Source organism: Notothenia rossii, assembly GCF_949606895.1.
Source record: "Notothenia rossii genome assembly, chromosome: 1".
NCBI classification, from domain to species: Eukaryota; Metazoa; Chordata; class Actinopteri; order Perciformes; family Nototheniidae; genus Notothenia; species Notothenia rossii.
In genome coordinates, this window is record NC_136912.1 from 5784465 (window position 1) to 5806695 (window position 22231).

At 42.0% G+C, this 22231-nt stretch overlaps 1 protein-coding gene across 2 annotated transcripts in view; it reads right to left on the reverse strand.

Annotated features, from left to right (window-relative positions):
* Nucleotides 1–21642, reverse strand: part of LOC307039219 (CREB3 regulatory factor-like) — a 39208-nt gene extending 17566 nt beyond the window's left edge. For both annotated transcript variants that reach the window (XR_013808173.1, XM_079681077.1), the window contains exons 1-3: nt 20397–21642; nt 15776–15965; nt 5022–5095 (exon numbers count right to left, since the gene is read on the reverse strand). Coding sequence is in view for 1 of the 2 variants with exons in the window: in XM_079681077.1 (XP_079537203.1) it covers nt 5022–5095; nt 15776–15965; nt 20397–20634 (502 nt within the window). In the remaining variant the exon portion in view is untranslated. The remainder of the gene's footprint in view (nt 1–5021; nt 5096–15775; nt 15966–20396) is intronic.
* Between the last annotated feature and the right edge of the window lie 589 nt (nt 21643–22231).

Below are 22231 nucleotides of genomic sequence, written 5' to 3' on the forward strand. Positions count from 1 at the left end.
AAATGGTGTTGGGTGACTGCGGGAATATAATTGCTGCTTTCTGGGACATTTTTGTCTAGAAGGTTACCCTCTTTTTGTGAAATGGCTTTAAATGGACTGTTATATAATAAAGGTTAGGACACTTTGTTTCACAGGAGCTTATAGCAAACATTTTTGCCAGAATTGTTGTCAATTTATGACCAAAAACAGCGTGTAGAGACGGCACACTTTGACATCCAACTGTGTGAATGAAGCTGTTATTTCGGACCAACCGGAGCTTGTGGTGTTGGAGCATTTGAAAGACTCACCAAGTATTTATGTGGAGTGTGTGTTTCCTTTTGTTACATGTTTACTATTATGCTAATGTCATGGTCTGTCTCCATAGAAAACCAAAAGGGCAGGCACACAGAGGGACATCATATCCACATACACAAACATATATCAGTGTTTGAATGAGTATTGTGGGTGTTTTATGGGGGGGGGGGGCGTGTAGACATGGTAACCCTCGATTTGAGCAAACTTACAGGAGATGATTAAGGTTCATCACTGACCTCTAGTAATAATTGGGATATGTTTGTGGCAGTCATTCTCACAAGAGTTTTAGCTTAGTTTGCAAATAGAGTGTTACTAGGGCTGAACGATTAATCGATTTTAAATCGAAATCGTGATTTTTAAATGATGCAATTGTCAAATCAAATTTTCTTTTTTTGTTCTTGTGTGTCAGTCATCCACACCAATCAGAAGTGCTGTGCTCCACATGTACCAGCCATTGTTAACCAATCAGAAGTGGCCCATGGTAGAAGGTGATAGACAGATTGATCCAATCACCTGCCAAGTATTTTTGAAAGTGCCTGCCCTTTTCCAAATGGCTTCCAGTGGAGCTCTCCTAGATGGTTTGGTGAAACCATCTGAGTCAGGTTAGTAATGCTCCATCACATGTTTCTATTACAGGGTGAGTCTTAGACTGAAGCTCGACTTTAAAGCAACCCAACGGAAGTTGAGCAACAACGTTGATACGACCTCCGGAGATATGGCCGCATTGTACAATAAACTTCCGTTGGGTCGCTTAAAAAAAAAATCGCAAATTGAATCCCAATATTTGTCAGAAAAATCGCAATTCGATTTTTTTCCAAAATAAGTGTTACCATCTTGATTGTTTGTATAAAAGAAAGACACTGCAAACGTAGAAACAGTGGGATACAATCAACACACAGAGCCGCCACATGTTCACTTATATTTGTGCCTATCAGTGATTGGATGAGTAGTAGCTGTTAGCATAGATAGCATGTATCACTGGGGCTTAAGGGAAGTTTAAAACACTCCTTGCAAGATTTCGTGACATTTTGTTTTGATAATTTAATGTTCTCCCCTCCAAGAATAATAGGCAAACACGATGTGTAGATCACACACACACACACACACACACACACACACACACACACACACACACACACACACACACACACACACACACACACACACACACACACACACACACACACACACACACACACACACACACACACACACACACACACACACACACACACACACACACACACACACACACACACACACACACACACACACACACACACACACACACACACACACACACACACACACACACACACACACACACACACACGGCTCTGGCCTGACACCAATGAGCTTCTTCTTTGAAGTTGAGTCTCTGCTGATCACGTAGAGCTCGTTTGTAAAGATGCTAACCACAGCGATGGAGAGAGAGAGAAAAGACAGACGGAGAGAAGAAGAAAGAGAGTTAAATAAATTAAGGAGAGAAGAAGAAAGAGAGTTAAAGAAATGAAGGAGAGAAGAAGAAAGAGTCAGCGGAGGGATAAAGGAAATGAGGAGATGTGTGTTTTGGCTTTCTGCGAACGGAGCAACGACTAAAGCCTTTGCTATGAAACGCTGGGAATGACTGGAATGTTGAAACAAAATGGAAAAAACAGGACAAAGGAAGTTGGTGGGGTTGAAGGAGGAGGAGGAGGAGGGAGAGGAGGAAGAGGAGGAGGAGGAGGAGGAAGAGGAGGAGGAGGAAGAGGAGGAGGAAGAGGAGGAGGAGGAGGAGGAAGAGGAGAAGGAAGAGGAGGAGGAGGAGGAGGAAGAGGAGGAGGAATAGGGGGAGGAAGAGGAGGAGGAGGAAGGGGAGGAGGAGGAAGAGGGGGAGGAGGAGGAGGAGGAAGAGGAGGAGGAAGAGGAGGAGGAGGAGGAGGAGGAGGAGGCGGAGGCGCTGACAGAGTGATAACTCTCTTGTTAACATCATCTCTGCAGAAACATGATCTCAAAATGTCCTTAGTTGTAATTACAGCTTCATTTGATTCTAATTCTAAATACAGATTGGATTTGTTACAAGCTGGCTCTGCTTGTAACATCACTTCGACAGTGTGTCAGTGGATCACAGTGGATCACAGTGGATCACAGTGGATCACAGTGTGTCAGTGGATCACAGTGGATCACAGTGAGTCAGTGGATCACAGTGGATCACAGTGGGTCAGTGGGTCACAGTGGATCACAGTGGATCACAGTGTGTCAGTGTGTCACAGTGGATCACAGTGAGTCAGTGGATCACAGTGGGTCAGTGGATCACAGTGTGTCAGTGGATCACAGTGGGTCAGTGGATCACAGTGTGTCAGTGGGTCACATTGGGTCAGTGGATCACAGTGGGTCAGTGGATCACAGTGGGTCACAGTGGGTCAGTGGATCACAGTGTGTTAGTGGATCACAGTGTGTCAGTGGGTCACAGTGGGTCAGTGGATCACAGTGGGTCAGTGGATCACAGTGGGTCACAGTGGATCACAGTGGATCACAGTGTGTCAGTGGGTCACAGTGTGTCAGTGGATCACAGTGGGTCACAGTGGGTCAGTGGATCACAGTGGATCACAGTGGGTCAGTGGATCACAGTGTGTCAGTGGGTCACAGTGGATCAAAATGTGTCAGTCGATCACAGTCGATCACAGTGGGTCAGTGGATCCCAGTATGTCAGTGGATCACAGTGGATCACAGTGGGTCAGTGGGTCACAGTGGATCACAGTGGATCACAGTGTGTCAGTGTGTCACAGTGGATCACAATGAGTCAGTGGATCACAGTGGGTCAGTGGATCACAGTGTGTCAGTGGATCACAGTGGGTCAGTGGATCACAGTGTGTCAGTGGGTCACATTGGGTCAGTGGATCACAGTGGGTCAGTGGATCACAGTGGGTCACAGTGGGTCAGTGGATCACAGTGTGTTAGTGGATCACAGTGTGTCAGTGGGTCACAGTGGGTCAGTGGATCACAGTGGGTCAGTGGATCACAGTGGGTCACAGTGGATCACAGTGGATCACAGTGTGTCAGTGGGTCACAGTGTGTCAGTGGATCACAGTGGGTCACAGTGGGTCAGTGGATCACAGTGGATCACAGTGGGTCAGTGGATCACAGTGTGTCAGTGGGTCACAGTGGATCAAAATGTGTCAGTCGATCACAGTCGATCACAGTGGGTCAGTGGATCCCAGTATGTCAGTGGATCACGGTGGATCACAGTGTGTCAGTGGATCACAGTGGATCACAGTGTGTCAGTGGATCACAGTGGATCACAGTGAGTCAGTGGATCACAGTGGATCACAGTGGATCACAGTGTGTCAGTGTGTCACAGTGGATCACAGTGAGTCAGTGGATCACAGTGGGTCAGTGGATCACAGTGGGTCAGTGGATCACAGTGTGTCAGTGGATCACAGTGGATCACAGTGTGTCAGTGGGTCACATTGGGTCAGTGGATCACAGTGGGTCAGTGGATCACAGTGGGTCACAGTGGGTCAGTGGATCACAGTGTGTTAGTGGATCACAGTGTGTCAGTGGGTCACAGTGGGTCAGTGGATCACAGTGGGTCAGTGGATCACAGTGGGTCACAGTGGATCACAGTGTGTCAGTGGGTCACAGTGTGTCAGTGGATCACAGTGGGTCACAGTGGGTCAGTGGATCACAGTGGGTCAGTGGATCACAGTGTGTCAGTGGGTCACAGTGGATCACAATGTGTCAGTCGATCACAGTCGATCACAGTGGGTCAGTGGATCCCAGTATGTCAGTGGATCACGGTGGATCACAGTGTGTCAGTGGGTCACAGTGGATCACAGTGGATCACAGTGGGTCAGTGGATCACAGTGTGTCAGTGGGTCAGTGGATCACAGTGGGTCAGTGTGTCAGTGGGTCAGTGGATCACAGTGGGTCAGTGGGTCACAGTGGATCACAGTGGGTCAGTGGATCACAGTGGGTCAGTGGATCACAGTGGGTCAGTGGATCACAGTGGATCACAGTGTGTCACAGTGTGTCAGTGGATCACAGTGGGTCAGTGGATCACAGTGCGTCAGTGGATCATAGTGGATCATAGTGGGTCACAGTGGATCACAGTGGATCACAGTGTGTCAGTGGGTCAGTGGATCACTGGATCATAGTGGGTCAGTGGATCACAGTGTGTCAGTGGATCACAATGTGTCAGTCGATCACAGTCGATCACAGTGTGTCAGTGGATCACAGTGGGTCAGTGGATCACAGTCATTTGTCTGCGTTGTGATTTATTTCTTAATGACTGTTTCTGCTGCTGAGTGAGAACATAATTGAATCACCATTTGGTTTCTCTTCCAAAGCCAAAGTCAATAACACGGCTACATCTCTGCTGAAGAATTTACAATTAAAAAAGACAAATTCACAAAGTCAGAAAAAGATGATGTGTTTTCTAACTACAGAGCAGCCTCTGGTCTGTACTTATTAAGAGCTTTATAGCACTTTTGGACCCCTCAAAGCCCCACACACACACACACACACACCCCACCCCCCCCCCCCACCCACCCACCCCCACCCACCCACACCCCCACCCACACCCACACCCACACCCACACACACACACACACACACACACACACACACACACACACACACACACACACACACACACACACACACACAGCATCTTCCCCATTAAGTAAAAACCTGGTAATAATCATCAGAGCTAGTTGTGTGTTTTGTGTTTGATCCGCAGCACTGACCGTACTCCTGGTTGAGCCCCCACAGTTTGATCTTGTTTGCTTCGTGCTGCGCCTTTTTCTTCAGCCGGCAGGCCCTGAAACACAGACACAGAGAGAGAGAGAGAGAGAGAGAGAAACAGAGAGAGAGAGAGAAACAGAGAAACAGAGAGAGAGAGAGAGAGAAACAGAGAGAGAGAGAGAAACAGAAAAGAGAGAGACAGAGAGAGAGGGAAACAGAGAGAGAGAGAAACAGAGAAACAGAGAGAGAGAGAGACAGAGAAACAGATAGAAACAGAGAAACAGAGAGAGAGAGAGAGAGAGAGGGAGAGAGAGAGAGAGAGACACATCAATACAGCATCAATCAATCAAACTGTACAATACTTAAAGGGCCCAATACCACATATTGGCTTTGGTCGGAGGTAGCTCTTCAGTACGTCATAGACTAGAGATGTCCCGATCCGATCACGTGATCGGGGATCGGAGCCAATCACTTGATTTTCAAAAGATCGAAATCAGGAAAAAAAAAATCGGGGATCGGGATTTTTTTTAATTTATTTTTTTTAAATTTAATGTTACAAAACAAAAATGACCATGTTCACGTCTTGAAGTCATCCTGAGGCCTTAGTTTTGGTTTTAAATTACACAGATGCAATGTTTGCAAGGCGGAGGTTCTGCGTGGTGGAAAGAACAGAGCTACGTTCAACACGACCAATCTAATACGCCTCATGAGAAACAAACACCAAGAACAACACGACTAGTACACAGCGGCCAATCAGGGAACGGCACTGAAACAACCGACACTTTCAGAGACTTTTAAAAGGAAAGAGAAACTGCCCCAGAACAGTGAAAAGGCCAAAAGAATAAAAGCCATGGTAGCTGAATTCATCGCGTTGGATGACCAGCCGTTATCTGTTACCTTTTTTTCTCTTAATGCATTGCATAAAGATCGGATCGGGAAAAAAATCGGTATCGGCAGATTGTCAAAATCAAATGATCGGATTCGGATCGGGAGCAAAAAAAGGTGATCGGGACATCCCTATCATAGACCCTTAGACCGGGAAAACTCCCAAAGAAACTCCAAATCAAAAACCTCGGGAAAAGAAACAGAAAAGGATCCCTCTCCCAGGATGCAAAGAGGTAGAAGGAATATAACGTGTATGGATTAAAAACGACATTAAAATGAGTAAAAAGCATGGATCCAAGAGAGACGACATCCAGCTGTTCAAAGAATCCCGTTGTTCACGTGATTCCTGTCCGAGAGCAGCTGCAGGATCTACTTCCTCTCCCCTCTCTCCTCTGTCCTCTGTCCTCTGTCCTCTCTCCCCTCTCCCCCCTCCCCCCTAACATCTGACACTCTGCAGGCATGGCTTGGTTTCAGAGTATTGGGTGTTGAAGAGAAGGAATCAATCAATACGCATTAAATATTCATGCCTCTCACCAGGGACTGTTCTCTGCAGATAATTCCTCTTTCCTTGCAGCTGTGAGTCAGCTGTGAGTCAGCTAAAGGAAGCTAAAGGAAGCTAAAGGAAATGAAACACTTGCTCTGGGTGTTTCTCTGCTGAAAGATCTGTCTTTCTCTCCTGCAAATTTCCAATTGTAGTCTCGGAGGGGAGGATGTGGGCAGACATACAACCATTTCAATTCTCATAATCATTGCAGAGTGTTGCACATGTTTTTAATTTGTAAATGGGTTTTGCACAAGTCCCTAAACGCAACATTTAAGAGTCAAAACAGCCCCATATATTTATGTATAATTGCACTAAGTAGTATTTCATTCCACTGTAACGCAGTTCATTCACACTTTGTTCATTGTATTGTATTCAAGACATACTTTACTTGCACCATTTTGCACTAGCACTATAGGATGTCCTTTTTGTTATGTCTTCAGTATCTTGGATGTTGCACAACTACGCTGTAGCTATTGTGAACATTCACTGATGACTAAAATAGCCTTAAAGAAGACCTTCTGTTCATCCTCATGACTCTCCTACAGCTACAAATTGATTGAATTGGCCGTCTGAACGAGAAGAAGAAAGAAAGCAGAGGCTGCCAGGAAGGAGGGAAACACATGTTGACCAAGTTAAAGCTTCTGGTGCTCGGTTTGAGATCCTCGGAGGTGTTTCCACACCGGAGGCTTCAGCTGTCTTGATAAGAGATAAAGACTCACTGTGGGGCGGGCTGTTTGCACGGGAAGACGCAAACAAACTGGACACAAGATGTATTCACTTTAAAAAGGGATATTAACCGTTTGGTTTATTTGCTGTCTTTTTAAAAAAGAGTTAGTGACGTTACGTTCACGAATGATCCGATTAGTTTGAACGATCCGATTAGTTTGAACGATCCGATTCTTTTGAACGATCCGATTAGTTTGAACGATCCGATTAGTTTGAACGATCCGATTCTTTTGAACGATCCGATTCTTTTGAACGATCCGATTAGTTTGAACGATCCGATTAGTTTGAACGATCCGATTAGTTTGAACGATCCGATTAGTTTGAACGATCCGATTAGTTTGAACGATCCGATTAGTTTGAACAATCCGATTAGTTTGAACGATCCGATTCTTTTGAACTGCTTTTTGGTACGAACGAAGGGAACCGAGTCGTACTTGTTGAGAGCAGTTATTTTTATCGTTGGTTCACTGCCTGCTATAAATCCACTCGCCTTAACTTGAACAGTGAAAAAGCTTGATTTTGTTCCCCAAGCGTATTCCGTGAAGACCCGCCCCTACTCTGATTGGTTAGGTTTAGGCAGGAGTGCCTCTGATTGGTTAGGTTTAGGCATGGGGAGTGAGATGTTGTGAGTTAGAGTTAGCCAATCAGAGGCAGAGTAGGGGTGGGTCTTAACAGAAGTCATAACAAGTGGTACAGACGACGTGTTTTTCGGGTGAAAAAATGTGCCAAACGCAGCAGCAGTTGGATGCACTTCAACAAAAACATAGGCAATGATAAAGCGGAGTGCAACATTTGTAATGCCAAAATATCATTTAAAGCAGGGTCAACAAATAATCTCCACCACCACTTAAAAAAAACTGGCTCTTTTGAACGGCTCTCGTTAAGGAACGGAGCCATAAGATCCGGCTCCTTCCAAAGAGCCGTAATTCCTATCACTAGAAGAAGTTAACACCAACAAGTGGGACAGCACATCTAATCTGTGCAGGTTAAAGTATTTTATGCATTCACACACACACTCGGATGCCATTGGGAGGTTTTGGGGGGAAGTTACTAGCCCAAGAACTAATTAACATGACTGACTCAGGTTTAGCGAAATGACTGAAACAGAAATAGGCAGCTGGTTGGGATAACTTCACGGCTAAACACGGAACAAAAAGACAGAAGAAATTCCTGCATATTAAATAAAAACATGAACCAAACCACAGACTTTCCAAGTGGACGACTATCTACCTCCGGAGCCACATCAGCTGTTACATGTGTTTTCCCACATTTCTGTGGTTGACAAACGTTGGTACTACAAGTTATGCGTCAGTCCGTGACCCCTGGGCCCAAAAATACTTTTCCCATGAACATAGAGTGGAAAAAAAAATCTGTAAATCAGCGGCTACACACACTTCTATAGCCCTTATTTAAACCATTAGGGTCTCAAATGTGTGAAAAGGTCTAAAAGCTGAATACAGAGTCATTTGATGAGTGATAATTATACCACAATGTATGTCTGAAAGATATGACAATCATTAGCCTTTGATGACTTCATTTCCTTACTATGAGATTTTGAAAATGTTCTTTTGCCATTCGGACTTTTTATTTTACAGACAGTGTCAACACCTGTTTAAAGAGTCCTCATTCATAATCAAGAGTGACTCGGTCCTTCTGAAGTATGGCAGTATATATTCTGAAGATATATGGTACTTAATTTGAGTCTGTGAAATAGATTCCTAACACGAAATACTTACTTATGGTTTATTCATTGCCAGTTTTGTGTTTAGCTTTGTTAAGCCTCCTATCATCTTGTGATCATCCACCTTCTTTTCCCTAACGTTTAATGTATTTTAAGTGATGTTGTTGAATGTATGCCTTTCTCTCCGTTCATTTGACTGAGACGAGAGCAGGATATAGGAGGCGGGGCTTAAGGAAACACTCATCAGTGGGCCTAAATGTAAGCGCTTTGAGCACCAGCAAAAGCACTATATAAATAACATGTATTATTATTATTATTATGTATTATTACATATGGGGCGCCACTAGTGCTGCGTACCGGTACACCGAACCGGTACTGGACTTGTAAAAAGTTTCGGTTCAAGTCCGGTTAAAACCGGAACGTCAGGAACCGGTACTTACGTATATTCTCCTTTTTGTTCTAAACCATCTAAAACCTTCCATAGATCGAGAAATTTGCGCTGAGAAAAGACGAAAAACATTGTTTTGGCTTCTGATATGGCGGCCATTACTGAACTCACGAAGTCTCGCAAAATATCGCAACTGCTCGCGAGATCTGTGTGACGTCAAGGGAAGCTGGCTTAGACATAGTGGACACTGACAGCGTGGGATGCTGGTTGCCATATTTGGTAGTGTAGCTTACTGACAAGCATGGGATACTGGTTGCCATATATGGTAGTGTAGCTAAGCTAACTCCTTTGTATGTATGGTGATATAGTGTCTGCCGAAAGAGCAACACTTCACCCAGACAATGTCAATATGCTGTTCTTGAACAAGAACACATAGACTTGTACTCTTGCATATTGAGTCTTGTATGTACATCACTATGTATGTAGTTGTGTTGTGTAGTTAGTAACACATGTAGAGTTCTAGAAAAGACATGGTGTAGACACAAGTTGGAAGGGGGCACAATAAACCTGACGAGTTTGAATTTGAGTTGATTATGAGTTTATTTTCAATTGATAATTAGCTCACAATAAGTTCACTTTAGTTACTCACACAACTTGACACAAGTCCGGACTTATAAGTCCGGACCTGAACCTGAACCTCTGGACTTGAGTCCGGACCTGAACCTGAATGTGAGTCCAGGTACACAGCACTAGGCGCCACTGAGAAACTCTCATAAGAATGAACAGGGCCTCAGATGCTGTATCCACTTGTTATTATAGATCCATGGTTGGTACCCATTCAGGAAAAATAGGGACCAGCTATAGTGAGTTTAAAGAAGATGTTCAGGGCACTACGAGTACTGTCAAGATTTCAGTATTTTGGTACCAAAGTATCAGTTCTCATGACATCCCTAATATATATATATAAATATTTATTCTGTATATATACAATGTGGTCTTTTAGCAGTTCAAGACACCTTTGATGGAGCTAAACTAAAACGTTCCACCTGCTTCCAGCCTCAACACACACAGATTAAATCTGACCTAAATCTGCTCACGTAACTTCCAGCAAGAAACTAAATACTCCTGCTTTCCAAAATGATGGAGTATTCCTGTAAACGTAGTCACTGTAGATCAGTCCGCTTGACATAATCGTAGCACCTCTAAATGTATTTATTGGAGCGTTCGACCACAGCTAAGACATTTTTTGACAAGATTGAAACAGAAATAGACCGGAGGTTGGGATGAATCCACTTCTAACTCTGACCTGTTTTCAGGCACAAAGAGACGGATTAAATTCCTGCATGTGAAATGAAAACATGAACTCGGTCACACCTCGCAGCTTCGACTCTTTCCGAGGATGTGTTTGTGTTTGCGTGTTTAATATGTTTGTAATAATAAGACACTCCCAGAGTCCCTCTCCTCTTTAAACTGTGATAACGTCCTCCTCCCTCTCCCACAGATGAACTCTCTGTGCCGCTCCCTTCCTCCCCCAAATCCTGCTTTGATTTCCTCCCTCTCAGCGTTTCATCCTCCTCCACACTCTTCCTTTACTCCATCAGCTCAGACATACACTCTTAAACCTAAGGCTGCTCGATTATGGCAAAAATCATAATCTCGATTATTTGGGTCAATAATTGATATCACGATTATTAAAAAACGATTATCCATTTACTTTGAAAACATCCATTTATTGGAGAATTTTTTTTTTGAACATTATATTTTTTTGAACAGTTGATTACCCTGAACTTTAAGGATAATTCAAATGAAAAACCCAATTTTTTTTTAAAGAAATAATAATAAACAAATAATCTTTTTATTTCGATTACGTTGTTTTCGTAATCGTTGCAAACCATAATCGTAATTGCGATTAAAATACGATTCATCGAGCAGCCCTACTTGAACCTACATTGTAAATCATCTGTGTTGTGTATTGATCCAAACAACAACCAATCACGTCCTCTCTAGTTCACAGACTATTCGATGTGTTTTGTCTGGAAATCCATTTTTTCGTCACAGCCAAATGTTTATTTTGTGTTGTATTCAATGTGATGTGCCCGTTCAAGGGCTGCACGATTATGGCAAAAATCATAATCTCAATTTTTTGGGTCAATAATTGATATCACGATTATTAAAAACGGTTATCCATGTACTTTGAAAACATCAATTTATTGAAAGAAAAAAGGTTTAGTATGTTTTTAACAGTTGATTACCCTGGACTTTAAGTAGAATTCAATTGAAAAACCAATAAAAAAAAAACTTAAAAAAATTATAATATACGTAGGCCTATATATTTTTTTTAGATAATTAATAATAATTAAAAAAAAAAAAAAAAAATCGTTTTATTTCGATTATGTTGTTTTCATAATCGTTGCAAACCAAAATCGTAATTGCGATTAAAATACGATCAATTAAGCAGCCCTCGCCCGTTCCTGCAGCAGCTACACAGCCCATCCAGTCTGCGATGTGGTGAGGTCAAGTCCATGGTTGCGGTCGAATAGTCCGTTTTGCTTAGGAACCTTCCTAACGGAGTGAAATGACCCGGAAGTACTTCAGTGGCATCCATGATAAGAGCCGTTCGAATTCTCTAGATCAGGGGTCTTCAAAAAAAATTCAGGCCAGGGACCCCCAAACTGATGGAGAGCTGGAGAATGGACCCCCCTACTATATGTATGACATACAATTGTGTATTATATTAAACGGGGGCCTAGTGCCGTGTATAAACATAGCTACTCTGTTATTGTACATTCAATACTGTGGTATTTTTGGTATTTTTTAGGGGAAAGTGTCAAAATGGCCTCAAAAGACACATAAAACGACTCGAAGGAGACACAGACACTGAATATGAGATGTGGCAAAAAGACAGAAAATGACTAAAACAGACATAAAGCAAGTGTAAAGGGAAAACTACAGAAAGACAGAAAGTGTCAAAACAACCGATGAAGAGGACAGCAAGCCAAGTGGATTCAATCACCTTCACAAAGGAGGGTTGTCTGCCAAAGTATACACGAGTAAACAATACTAAAATAATATATTATATAATATCATCCCATCTGTGTCTCCCTTTAAATGCTGCACCTATGTGAGAAAGCCACTCATTGGCCCAAAACATATCTCCTGACACTTCAAAAGAAAAGCACCTCCGTGACCTTGTTTCTTAGATTTTCAGATTTTCCATCAAGTCAGAAAAACCATGCCTTCAATTCCACTAAGAATATATATATTATCTTAATGCATTCCTCTCTCTCCATGTCCTCCAGAAACAGGATCAGAAGGTCGACTTCTCTAATGCTCCACATTTTTGAAAACCAATGTAGAATCTGTTTTATATAATCACAAGTTTTAAGCGAGTATTCATTCAGCTTCGTGCTAAGAGGACGATCTATTTCTGTGACCAACAGTCGTCTACATTGGCAGCAGAAAAGGGTAATGGACCACTTCTTCATGTGTCCCCTCTTCTTCATGTCTCTCCTACATCAACATATGTCCCCTCTTCTTCATGTCTCTTCTACATCAACATGTGTCCCCTCTTCTTCATGTCTCTTCTACATCAACATGTGTCCCTTCTTCTCCATGTCTCTTCTACATCAACATGTGTCCCTTCTTCTCCATGTCTCTTCTACATCAACATGTGTCCCCTCTTCTTCATGTCTTTTCTACATCAACATGTGTCCCCTCTTCTCCATGTCTCTTCTACATCAACATGTGTCCCCTCTTCTCCATGTCTCTTCTACATCAACATGTGTCCCCTCTTCTTCATGTCTCTTCTACATCAACATGTGTCCCCTCTTCTTCATGTCTCTTCTACGTCAACATGTGTCCCCTCTTCTCCATGTCTCTTCTACATCAACATGTATCCCCTCTGTGGAAAGAGACTCTGAACGTTTCAGGAACAAAGATTCTCTCTCTTTTTGTCCTGATCTATTTCTATAGAAACCTGTCAGAAGGTGGATCAAAACACTGCTTCAGGTCAGGAAAGGTTCAGCCACGTAAGCTGTTGAAGTGGATATAGCCTCTGAGATTTCATTAGTCTACAGGCATTACACTGTTGACTGCTTTGGTGCAAGGTAACGTGTCTCTTATAGAGCTGTACAGCAATATAATATTTAACTTCAACCACCTCTGTGTCTGTGTTTTATTGATTCCTCTTTGTCTTATTCTTTAATGGTGTGAGTGTCACATCGGATCCACGACACCAATATGTAAAGCTAAAAGTCAGCCGACACAAAGCCAACCTCGCCTGCTGGATTCCACTCTCTATTTGTTTTCTGCATATCGTTTACAAACACTGAAAACCAGCCCACTCGTGTCTGATTAATCAATACAGAGCTCTCAGAGTCTGTATTTTCCACATGTATATATATTTGACCTTTTAAATGCATCCATCCATCCATCCATCTATCCATCCATCCATCTATGCATCCATCTATCCATCCATCTATCCATCCATCCATCTATCTATCTATCCATCTACCCATCCATCTACCCATCCATCCATCCATCCATCCATCCATCTATCTATCTATCCATCTACCCATCCATCTACCCATCCATCCATCCATCTATCTATCCATCTACCCATCCATCTATCCATCCATCCATCTATCTATCCATCTACCCATCCATCCATCTACCCATCCATCCATCCATCCATCCATCCATCCATCTATCCATCCATCTATCTATCTATCCATCTATCCATCTACCCATCCATCCATCTATCCATCCATCTATCCATCTATCCATCCATCAATCTATCCATCCATCTATCTATCTTTCTTTCTTAGATTTTCCATCAAGTCAGAACAACCATGTCTTAAATCCAACTCTAAGTATGCATTCCTCTCTCTCCATGTCCTCCAGCCACAGCATTAGAAGGGTCAACTTCTCTAATGCTCCACATTTTTGAAAACCAATATGTAAAGCTAAAAGTCAGCCGACTCCAAACCAACCTCGCCTGCAGGATTCTACTCTACTTCTTTCAAACTCAAGCTTTCAAACTCTGATCCACAACCCACACTTTACTCAGACTTTTGGATAATGACTACTGTTTCTGATTTTATGCAAAGTGTCTTTGAGCACTATAGGAAAAGCGCTATAAAAATTAAATGTATTATTATTAAAATATTTTATTTTACTATATTCTGTTCTTAAAATAGTTCTCTATTTTTTTTTTTTATTTGTACGCACCATGACAAAAAGTCAAATTCCTCGTACGTGTCAACCTACCTGGTAATAAATCTGTTTCTTCTTCTTATACCATTTACAAACACTGAGCACCAGCCTCCTCGTGTCTGATAAATAAATCCAGAGGTCACAGCATTAGAAGGTCAATTTCTCTAATGCTCCACATTTTTGAAAACCAATAAGTACTCTAAGGCTAAAAGTCAGCCGACACCAAACCAACCTCGCCTGCAGGACTCCACTCTTTGTTGGTGGAATGCTTTGCCACAGTAATCTTATTATTATTATTTCAACAAATACTTTGGCTCTCAATAACTTCAGCATACTTTCAGCTACAGAAACCATTCACATATCAAACTATTCAGCCTTTTCAGCACATGATAGGAAACCTTCAACTTCTTCAAAATATGTTAGACTCTTCAAAATATTCAGCTTTTTAAACTATTTTTTTAACATGGAAGTCAATGGGAGGAACCTTCAAATCGTCTTTTAACTACACCTTGCGCCAAATGCTACTCCTTCCACATACTTTCAGCTAGAGACTTCATTCCAACTTTAAAATGTAGGAAAACCTCTCCTACATTGACAAATATTAAACAAAATGCCTTTTGAGGGCATGAAGAGATAAAAACTTGTCAAAAAGTCCACCTAGCTCCCAATAGGCTCCCATGTTAAATTTGACCGGAACATTCTTCAGAACAGAGAGAAGTAAACTTCAGACAAACTGCTCCCATCTTCACATTGTACACACAAACCCCCCCAAAAAACATATATCAGTTCATTGGGGTTCCCTGATGATCACATTCTGGTCATTTTTGAACAGGTGGCAAAATTGTTGGATATAATCCTCAATTCATTCTTAATGGAACTCAGTGCTGCAGCTGGTTGCCATGGTGCTGCTGGGCAGATTGAAAGCTTTGATCTCTGGGCTCACACGGGTGTTATGATTAGGTGCTCAGCATAGAAACAAACACTGACAAACACACTGGACTTCAACAGAGTGTCTCAGCCTATTCTTTTCTGTCTGATGGAGACTTCATACTGACTTCAACATGTTACACATATTTTATACATTATTGGTGACGTTTGGTTTTAGTCAAAAAGTTTGCAGTTCTAACATTCTGCTGCTTTCCCAAGCTTTTTTACTTTTCTCTTCTTAATACAAATTAATTCACTACTACTTACACATAACTATCACAAGTAGAATCATAATGAAAAATACGCCTGTAAAATGTGCCTGTAGAAAACGGCTTATGCCACAATAGGATAGCATCAAGTAGTCGATGTCAGCGGGCAGTGAGTGTGGTACCTGGAGGCCAGCTTGTTCTTCTCCTTGCGGCTCCGCGCCCTCGCCCCAGCCGGCAGCTCGTTGACGGGCTCCATGCCCTCGATGGCAGCGTTCAGTTTCTGCAGCTGCTCCCCGATGTTGTGCAGCTTCTGGGGGTTCGGAGTCAGGTCGCTGGCGTCCGTCTTTCGAGCTTTACGACGCCCTTTTTTACCTGGATAAAACACGACAGGATTATTATTTTATGATACTCTGAGTGAGTGAGGGTTTCATTACCCTACGTTCAATGTTTCATATATTGAACATCAGATTTTATTTCTTCCACAAAAAAGGTAAAACAAAGTAATAAAGAACAAACATAAAACTAATAAGATAAGATCATTCCTTTATTGATCCTACTTAGAAATTTTTTTGTGTAATTAATCCGTGTGACCGTCAAATTGTATGCTGATAGGCTAAACTCTGTCAAAGTTAAAGAGGCCCTAATGGGCTTTTTGGGGTTTTCCTTTCCCTGTAGTGTATTCTATAGGTTTTAGTGCATGTAAATGGTCTGCAAAGGCGAAAAACCCTGTGTACTCTACCCACTGTCTGAAACGCCTCCATTGGACTCCTTTGTTTACTTCAGTCACACAATGACATCACTATGTAACACTCACGATTATATTGGCTATCGCTCCAACACATAGTGTACGTGATGTACACCTGAAAATCAGCAGGAGAGGACTCTTTAAAGTAGAGACACTACACACTGATATACACCTGAACATCAGCAGGAGAGGACTCTTTAAAGTAGAGACACTACATACTGATATACACCTGAACATCAGCAGGAGAGGACTCTTTAAAGTAGAGACACTACATACTGATATGAACCTGAACATCAGCAGGAGAGGACTCTTTAAAGTAGAGACACTACATACTGATATACACCTGAACATCAGGAGGAGAGGACTCTTTAAAGTAGAGACACTACATACTGATATACACCTGAACATCAGCAGGAGAGGACTCTTTAAAGTAGAGACACTACATACTGATATACACCTGAACATCAGCAGGAGAGGACTCTTTAAAGTAGAGACACTACATACTGATATACACCTGAACGTCAGCAGGAGAGGACTCTTTAAAGTAGAGACACTACATACTGATATACACCTGAACATCAGCAGGAGAGGACTCTTTAAAGTAGAGACACTACATACTGATATACACCTGAACATCAGCAGGAGAGGACTCTTTAAAGTAGAGACACTACATACTGATATACACCTGAACATCAGCAGGAGAGGACTCTTTAAAGTAGAGACACTACATACTGATATACACCTGAACATCAGCAGGAGAGGACTCTTTAAAGTAGAGACACTACATACTGATATACACCTGAACATCAGCAGGAGAGGACTCTTTAAAGTAGAGACACTACATACTGATATACACCTGAACATCAGCAGGAGAGGACTCTTTAAAGTAGAGACACTACACACTGATATGAACCTGAACATCAGCAGGAGAGGACTCTTTAAAGTAGAGACACTACATACTGATATGAACCTGAACATCAGCAGGAGAGGACTCTTTAAAGTAGAGACACTAAATACTGATATGAACCTGAACATCAGCAGGAGGGGACTCTTTAAAGTAGAGACACTACATACTAATATACACCTGAACATCAGCAGGAGAGGACTCTTTAAAGTAGAGACACTACACACTGATATGAACCTGAACATCAGCAGGAGAGGACTCTTTAAAGTAGAGACACTAAATACTGATATGAACCTGAACATCAGCAGGAGAGGACTCTTTAAAGTAGAGACACTACATACTGATATACACCTGAACATCAGCAGGAGAGGACTCTTTAAAGTAGAGACACTACATACTGATATACACCTGAACATCAGCAGGAGAGGACTCTTTAAAGTAGAGACACTACATACTGATATACACCTGAAAATCAGCAGGAGAGGACTCTTTAAAGTAGAGACACTACACACTGATATGAACCTGAACATCAGCAGGAGAGGACTCTTTAAAGTAGAGACACTACATACTGATATGAACCTGAACATCAGCAGGAGAGGACTCTTTAAAGTAGAGACAATACATACTGATATACACCTGAACATCAGCAGGAGAGGACTCTTTAAAGTAGAGACACTACATACTGATATACACCTGAACATCAGCAGGAGAGGACTCTTTAAAGTAGAGGCACTTCATATGAACCTGAACATCAGCAGAATATGTCCACAACTTTGTTTCTAAGGATTTGAAAATGGGTCAAGATGGTGTACTTGCTGATCTCTTTTTCAATGCGTGACACAATAATACAATATCAAATCAGATAAAACTAATTTCAATGAAATGATAGAAGAAGCAGTTTCAGAATCTATGGCACAATGTTACATTTTCATTTCCCATGCAGCAGTGATTTTACTGCACGGTGCATCACTGATGGCTGGTCCCTGTGAAGAACAAAGGGCTGCCACACTGTCTGATGTAAGACTCACTTATCAGGGGAGTGTTGAAAAATTCACATTTTGACATAAAAGTTGTATGTAGGGCAAATGCCTGAGGGTCCCGATCCGATTCATGTCACATGAGAGGAGAGAAATGGGACACTTTGAGCTGCAGTGAGTGCGTCACTTTAACTCTGGCTGACAAACAGTTCTCACTCTGAACATCCATGTGGATAAGCCTCCAAATAAACATGTATCCATCAATAAGCTGTAGGATTAATCAGGCCATCAGGAGGCAGAACTTACATTGAATTGTTATTTAATTGGTGATTAAATTATATATAGTTTTGTTAGTTTGCCATCACTGTGAAATGTATGTTATTCTTCGCATATTATCCCTGTGTTCAATTATTTAGAGGGAGGTTTAAATTAGACAAGTGGATGTTCTGCCTCCTCCTTCACTGTATATGATTTGGTATGTGTTATGTTTGTGTATTTTGTTTCGCAGCAACATGATGGAGAGTCAATCATTGCTACGGCTGAATGATTTGACAAAAATAATTTACGACAATGTGGGGAATAAATCATTTTTGCATGCTCGTTTTCACTTTCTTTGATTAAAAAGGACATATTTCATTTTCAGGTTCATATTAGTATTTAGTGCCTCTACTCTGAAACTTACATTGGAGGGAAACCTATGTGACACACTACAGGAAAGGGAAAACCCCAAAAAGCTGAAAAGGGCCTCTTTAAAATGTTGATGATGAGGTTTTTTGCAATGGGCACAACTTAATAAAACTTAATTCAGATTGTATTATGACATTAGTCTTTAACATTGCACTTTTAGCTGCAACCATTATTTTATCATTTTCATGAATTGTCTTTTTTGTTTTTGTTTGTGTGTTTGTTTTAATCAACTATGATGTGTTAAATGCCCATGTGAAACACTTTGAATTGCCTCTGTGAGTTTATTTGTATAGCACACTTTAAGACACAATCACATTGAACAGATACGGCACAAATTGGATGTTATCCATATTGTATTTTCTAAGTCAGTAACGACTGAAGACCCATCTTTTTACATTGGCTTTTGTCTCTACTTGAGATGTGTTCTCATATTTGTTCCTTTCAGGACTCCACATGGTCTGTGCTTTGTTTTTATGTTAACCTTAAAGCTCCCATGTCATGCTTTTCCGGTTATTACCCGTCCCCTTCTGTGTTATGAAGGTTTTTCTGCATGTAAACGGTCTGCAGAGTCAAACCCCTCAAAGTACACCCTGTAGCGAGTAAAACTCTAACACAGAGAAGACCTCCCCAAAACGCCTCGTTGGAGATACGTCACTGTCCATTGACTCTTCCGGGTAACTCATGATTTCATGCGTTATCCGGAACCAAATGGACCAATCCGTGGAGCTGTTACGTTACGTCCGCGGAGCCGTTACGTTAAGCCCCCGCTGATTGGTCCAAATTGACCAATCCACGGACTGCCTCACACACACACTCAGTGCATGCAGCTCTGCTGATCTCTCCTTCCTGGCTGCAGGCTGATAACAGACAGTTGGATCGCGGAGAAATTCTCTCTGCAGACCCATTCTCTCTGCAGACCCATTCTCTCTGCAGACCCATTCTCACAGCGTTTATCAACCTTTTTCTTACTCAATATCAAGCCACACTTATTGTTTTTACTTCGGCTATGACTTTGTGTGTGCTCAGGGTGAGTTTGGCTGTGTTTCGCTGTGTATCGCTAAACAAGGAAACCACACCTCCACGGAGCTCAGCGCGATTCACAACGTCCCGACCAATCAGAGCACACTGTCCTCACAGGGAGGGTGGGGGCTGGAGCTATTGGAGCTACAACGAGCCGTTAAAGGCAGAGAGTGAAATTCAGTGAATACACGTAGTTTACAGAGATGCTGTTTGAGAAACCAATGTGAGTTTGAAAAATTCCACGATATAAATCTATTCTAGTAGACCTCAACAATGGAATTATGATCAGTGGAAATGGCCATGAAATGGGACCTTTAAAGTCTGCCTCATGTTTTTATTGTATTCATGTTTCTGTGGTCTTTATTTGAACTTTTGTTCTTTCTTGTGAACTCTATTTCTGTGAAAGGTGCTTTACTAAACAAACGTATTATTATCATTATTATGAAGTGATGTCCAGTCATGGTGCTCACCCTCTCTGCGGTACAGGGTGCTGGGCAGCGTGCTGGAGCTCCAGGACAGAGACCAGTGCACGTCTCCGCCCAGCTTCTTCTTGGCGGCCGACTCTCGAGCTCGGCGATATTCCCAGAAACATCGACGCTTCGACGGACGCTCGCCCGCCTGCCTCACAGGCTCCGCCTCCACCTCTGAGGGAAACACATGCAGACAGAGATTTGATATAATAATAATAATAATAATAATACATGTCATTTATATAACGTTTTTCCTGGTGCTCAAAGTGCTTATACATGTGTGAAATATGAGCACCAGTACAAGTTGTGATAAAGGCTTTTGCAGATGTGTGGCTGAATGGATTTTTAATGAAAATATCTGATGATGTTTTTCTTTGCGTGATTTAAAAACAGTGAAGTTCGATTTTAGCATTGAGCCAGAGAAAACATTTTGGTTAGATATTTCTCCCAGCTGCATCACATGGAAAATCATTCTGTACTTCACTGCAGAGATTTAGATTTAAGCAGACACAACTAGGTTAAATATGAAATACAGAGATAAATGCCAGGTCAAATATACGTTGACCTGACATGGCAACACACATTGTCTTCAGTGATGTCTTCTCATAATATCTGTCCTTGTTGATGTTGGAAATGGAGCCGCTGTGATGCAGGAAATATTTCACACTTGATGCATCAATAAAGTATTCTTGTATCATATCGTATAGAGTGTGAATACACGTAATACAATATTCAATGTCTCTGAACTTTAAGCTTGAGAAACAGAATGACATTTGATTTTGTTAAATATCAATTTTATAGTCCAGTAAACAACAATAATATCCTTTTTGCTGCTTTCACATGCATCAAGTTCGATCAACAACAGCTCTGAAACAGCCATCAAGCTGTTATTTAAATGCTCTTGGCAATAAAATACAACATTGTTTGTGTAGAGTCCATGTTGTTTCCACATTTTGACTAAACGCTCTTGAACGCACCATCTGAGGAGCAAGTGAATGCACCATGTCCTCAGGCGAGTATCTTTTCAGTTTAATATGATCTCGATGTTTGGACTTCATAAAAAGAAACAGTGATGCAATAAACCAAATACAGAATCAATACTCGGGGCTGTTTAATAAAACACCACGAAGAATACTGAATATCCTTTATTATTCTGGAGGTGGACAGCACTGACAGCCGTACATGAGATATTGAATAAAAGGGAAATACGCTGGAGTTAATGCGACAGATCAAACCCGAACATAACTGACAGCTTTAGTGTTTACGTTCTCCTGCTATGAAATCACGCTGCGCTAATCCACACACACACACACACACACACACACACACACACACACACACACACACACACACACACACACACACACACACACACACACACACACACACACACACACACACACACACACACACACACACACACACACACACACACACACACACACACACACACACACACACACACACACACACACACACACACACACACACACACACACACACACACACACACACACACAGAGAGAAGATTAGCCTCGGGTCTGCAGAGCCATAAATACCGTTATCATAAATAATACAACATGCAGAGGAGACGCTGCTTCCAATCCAGTGACAAACACAAAAGAAAAATTCCTGCAAATAATGGAAATACCAACTCCTCTCCTAGCGGGGATTAATTTTGAAAGTTAATAACCATGAAGTCCTATCTTAGCGATTAACCAGGGCTATCTCTCTCACACACACACACACACACACCCTTATGTAACACGATGTCGCCATTGTCTGCTCTCTCCCTCACCTCCAACTTTCACTCCCAGCGCCCTTTGTTTTCATAT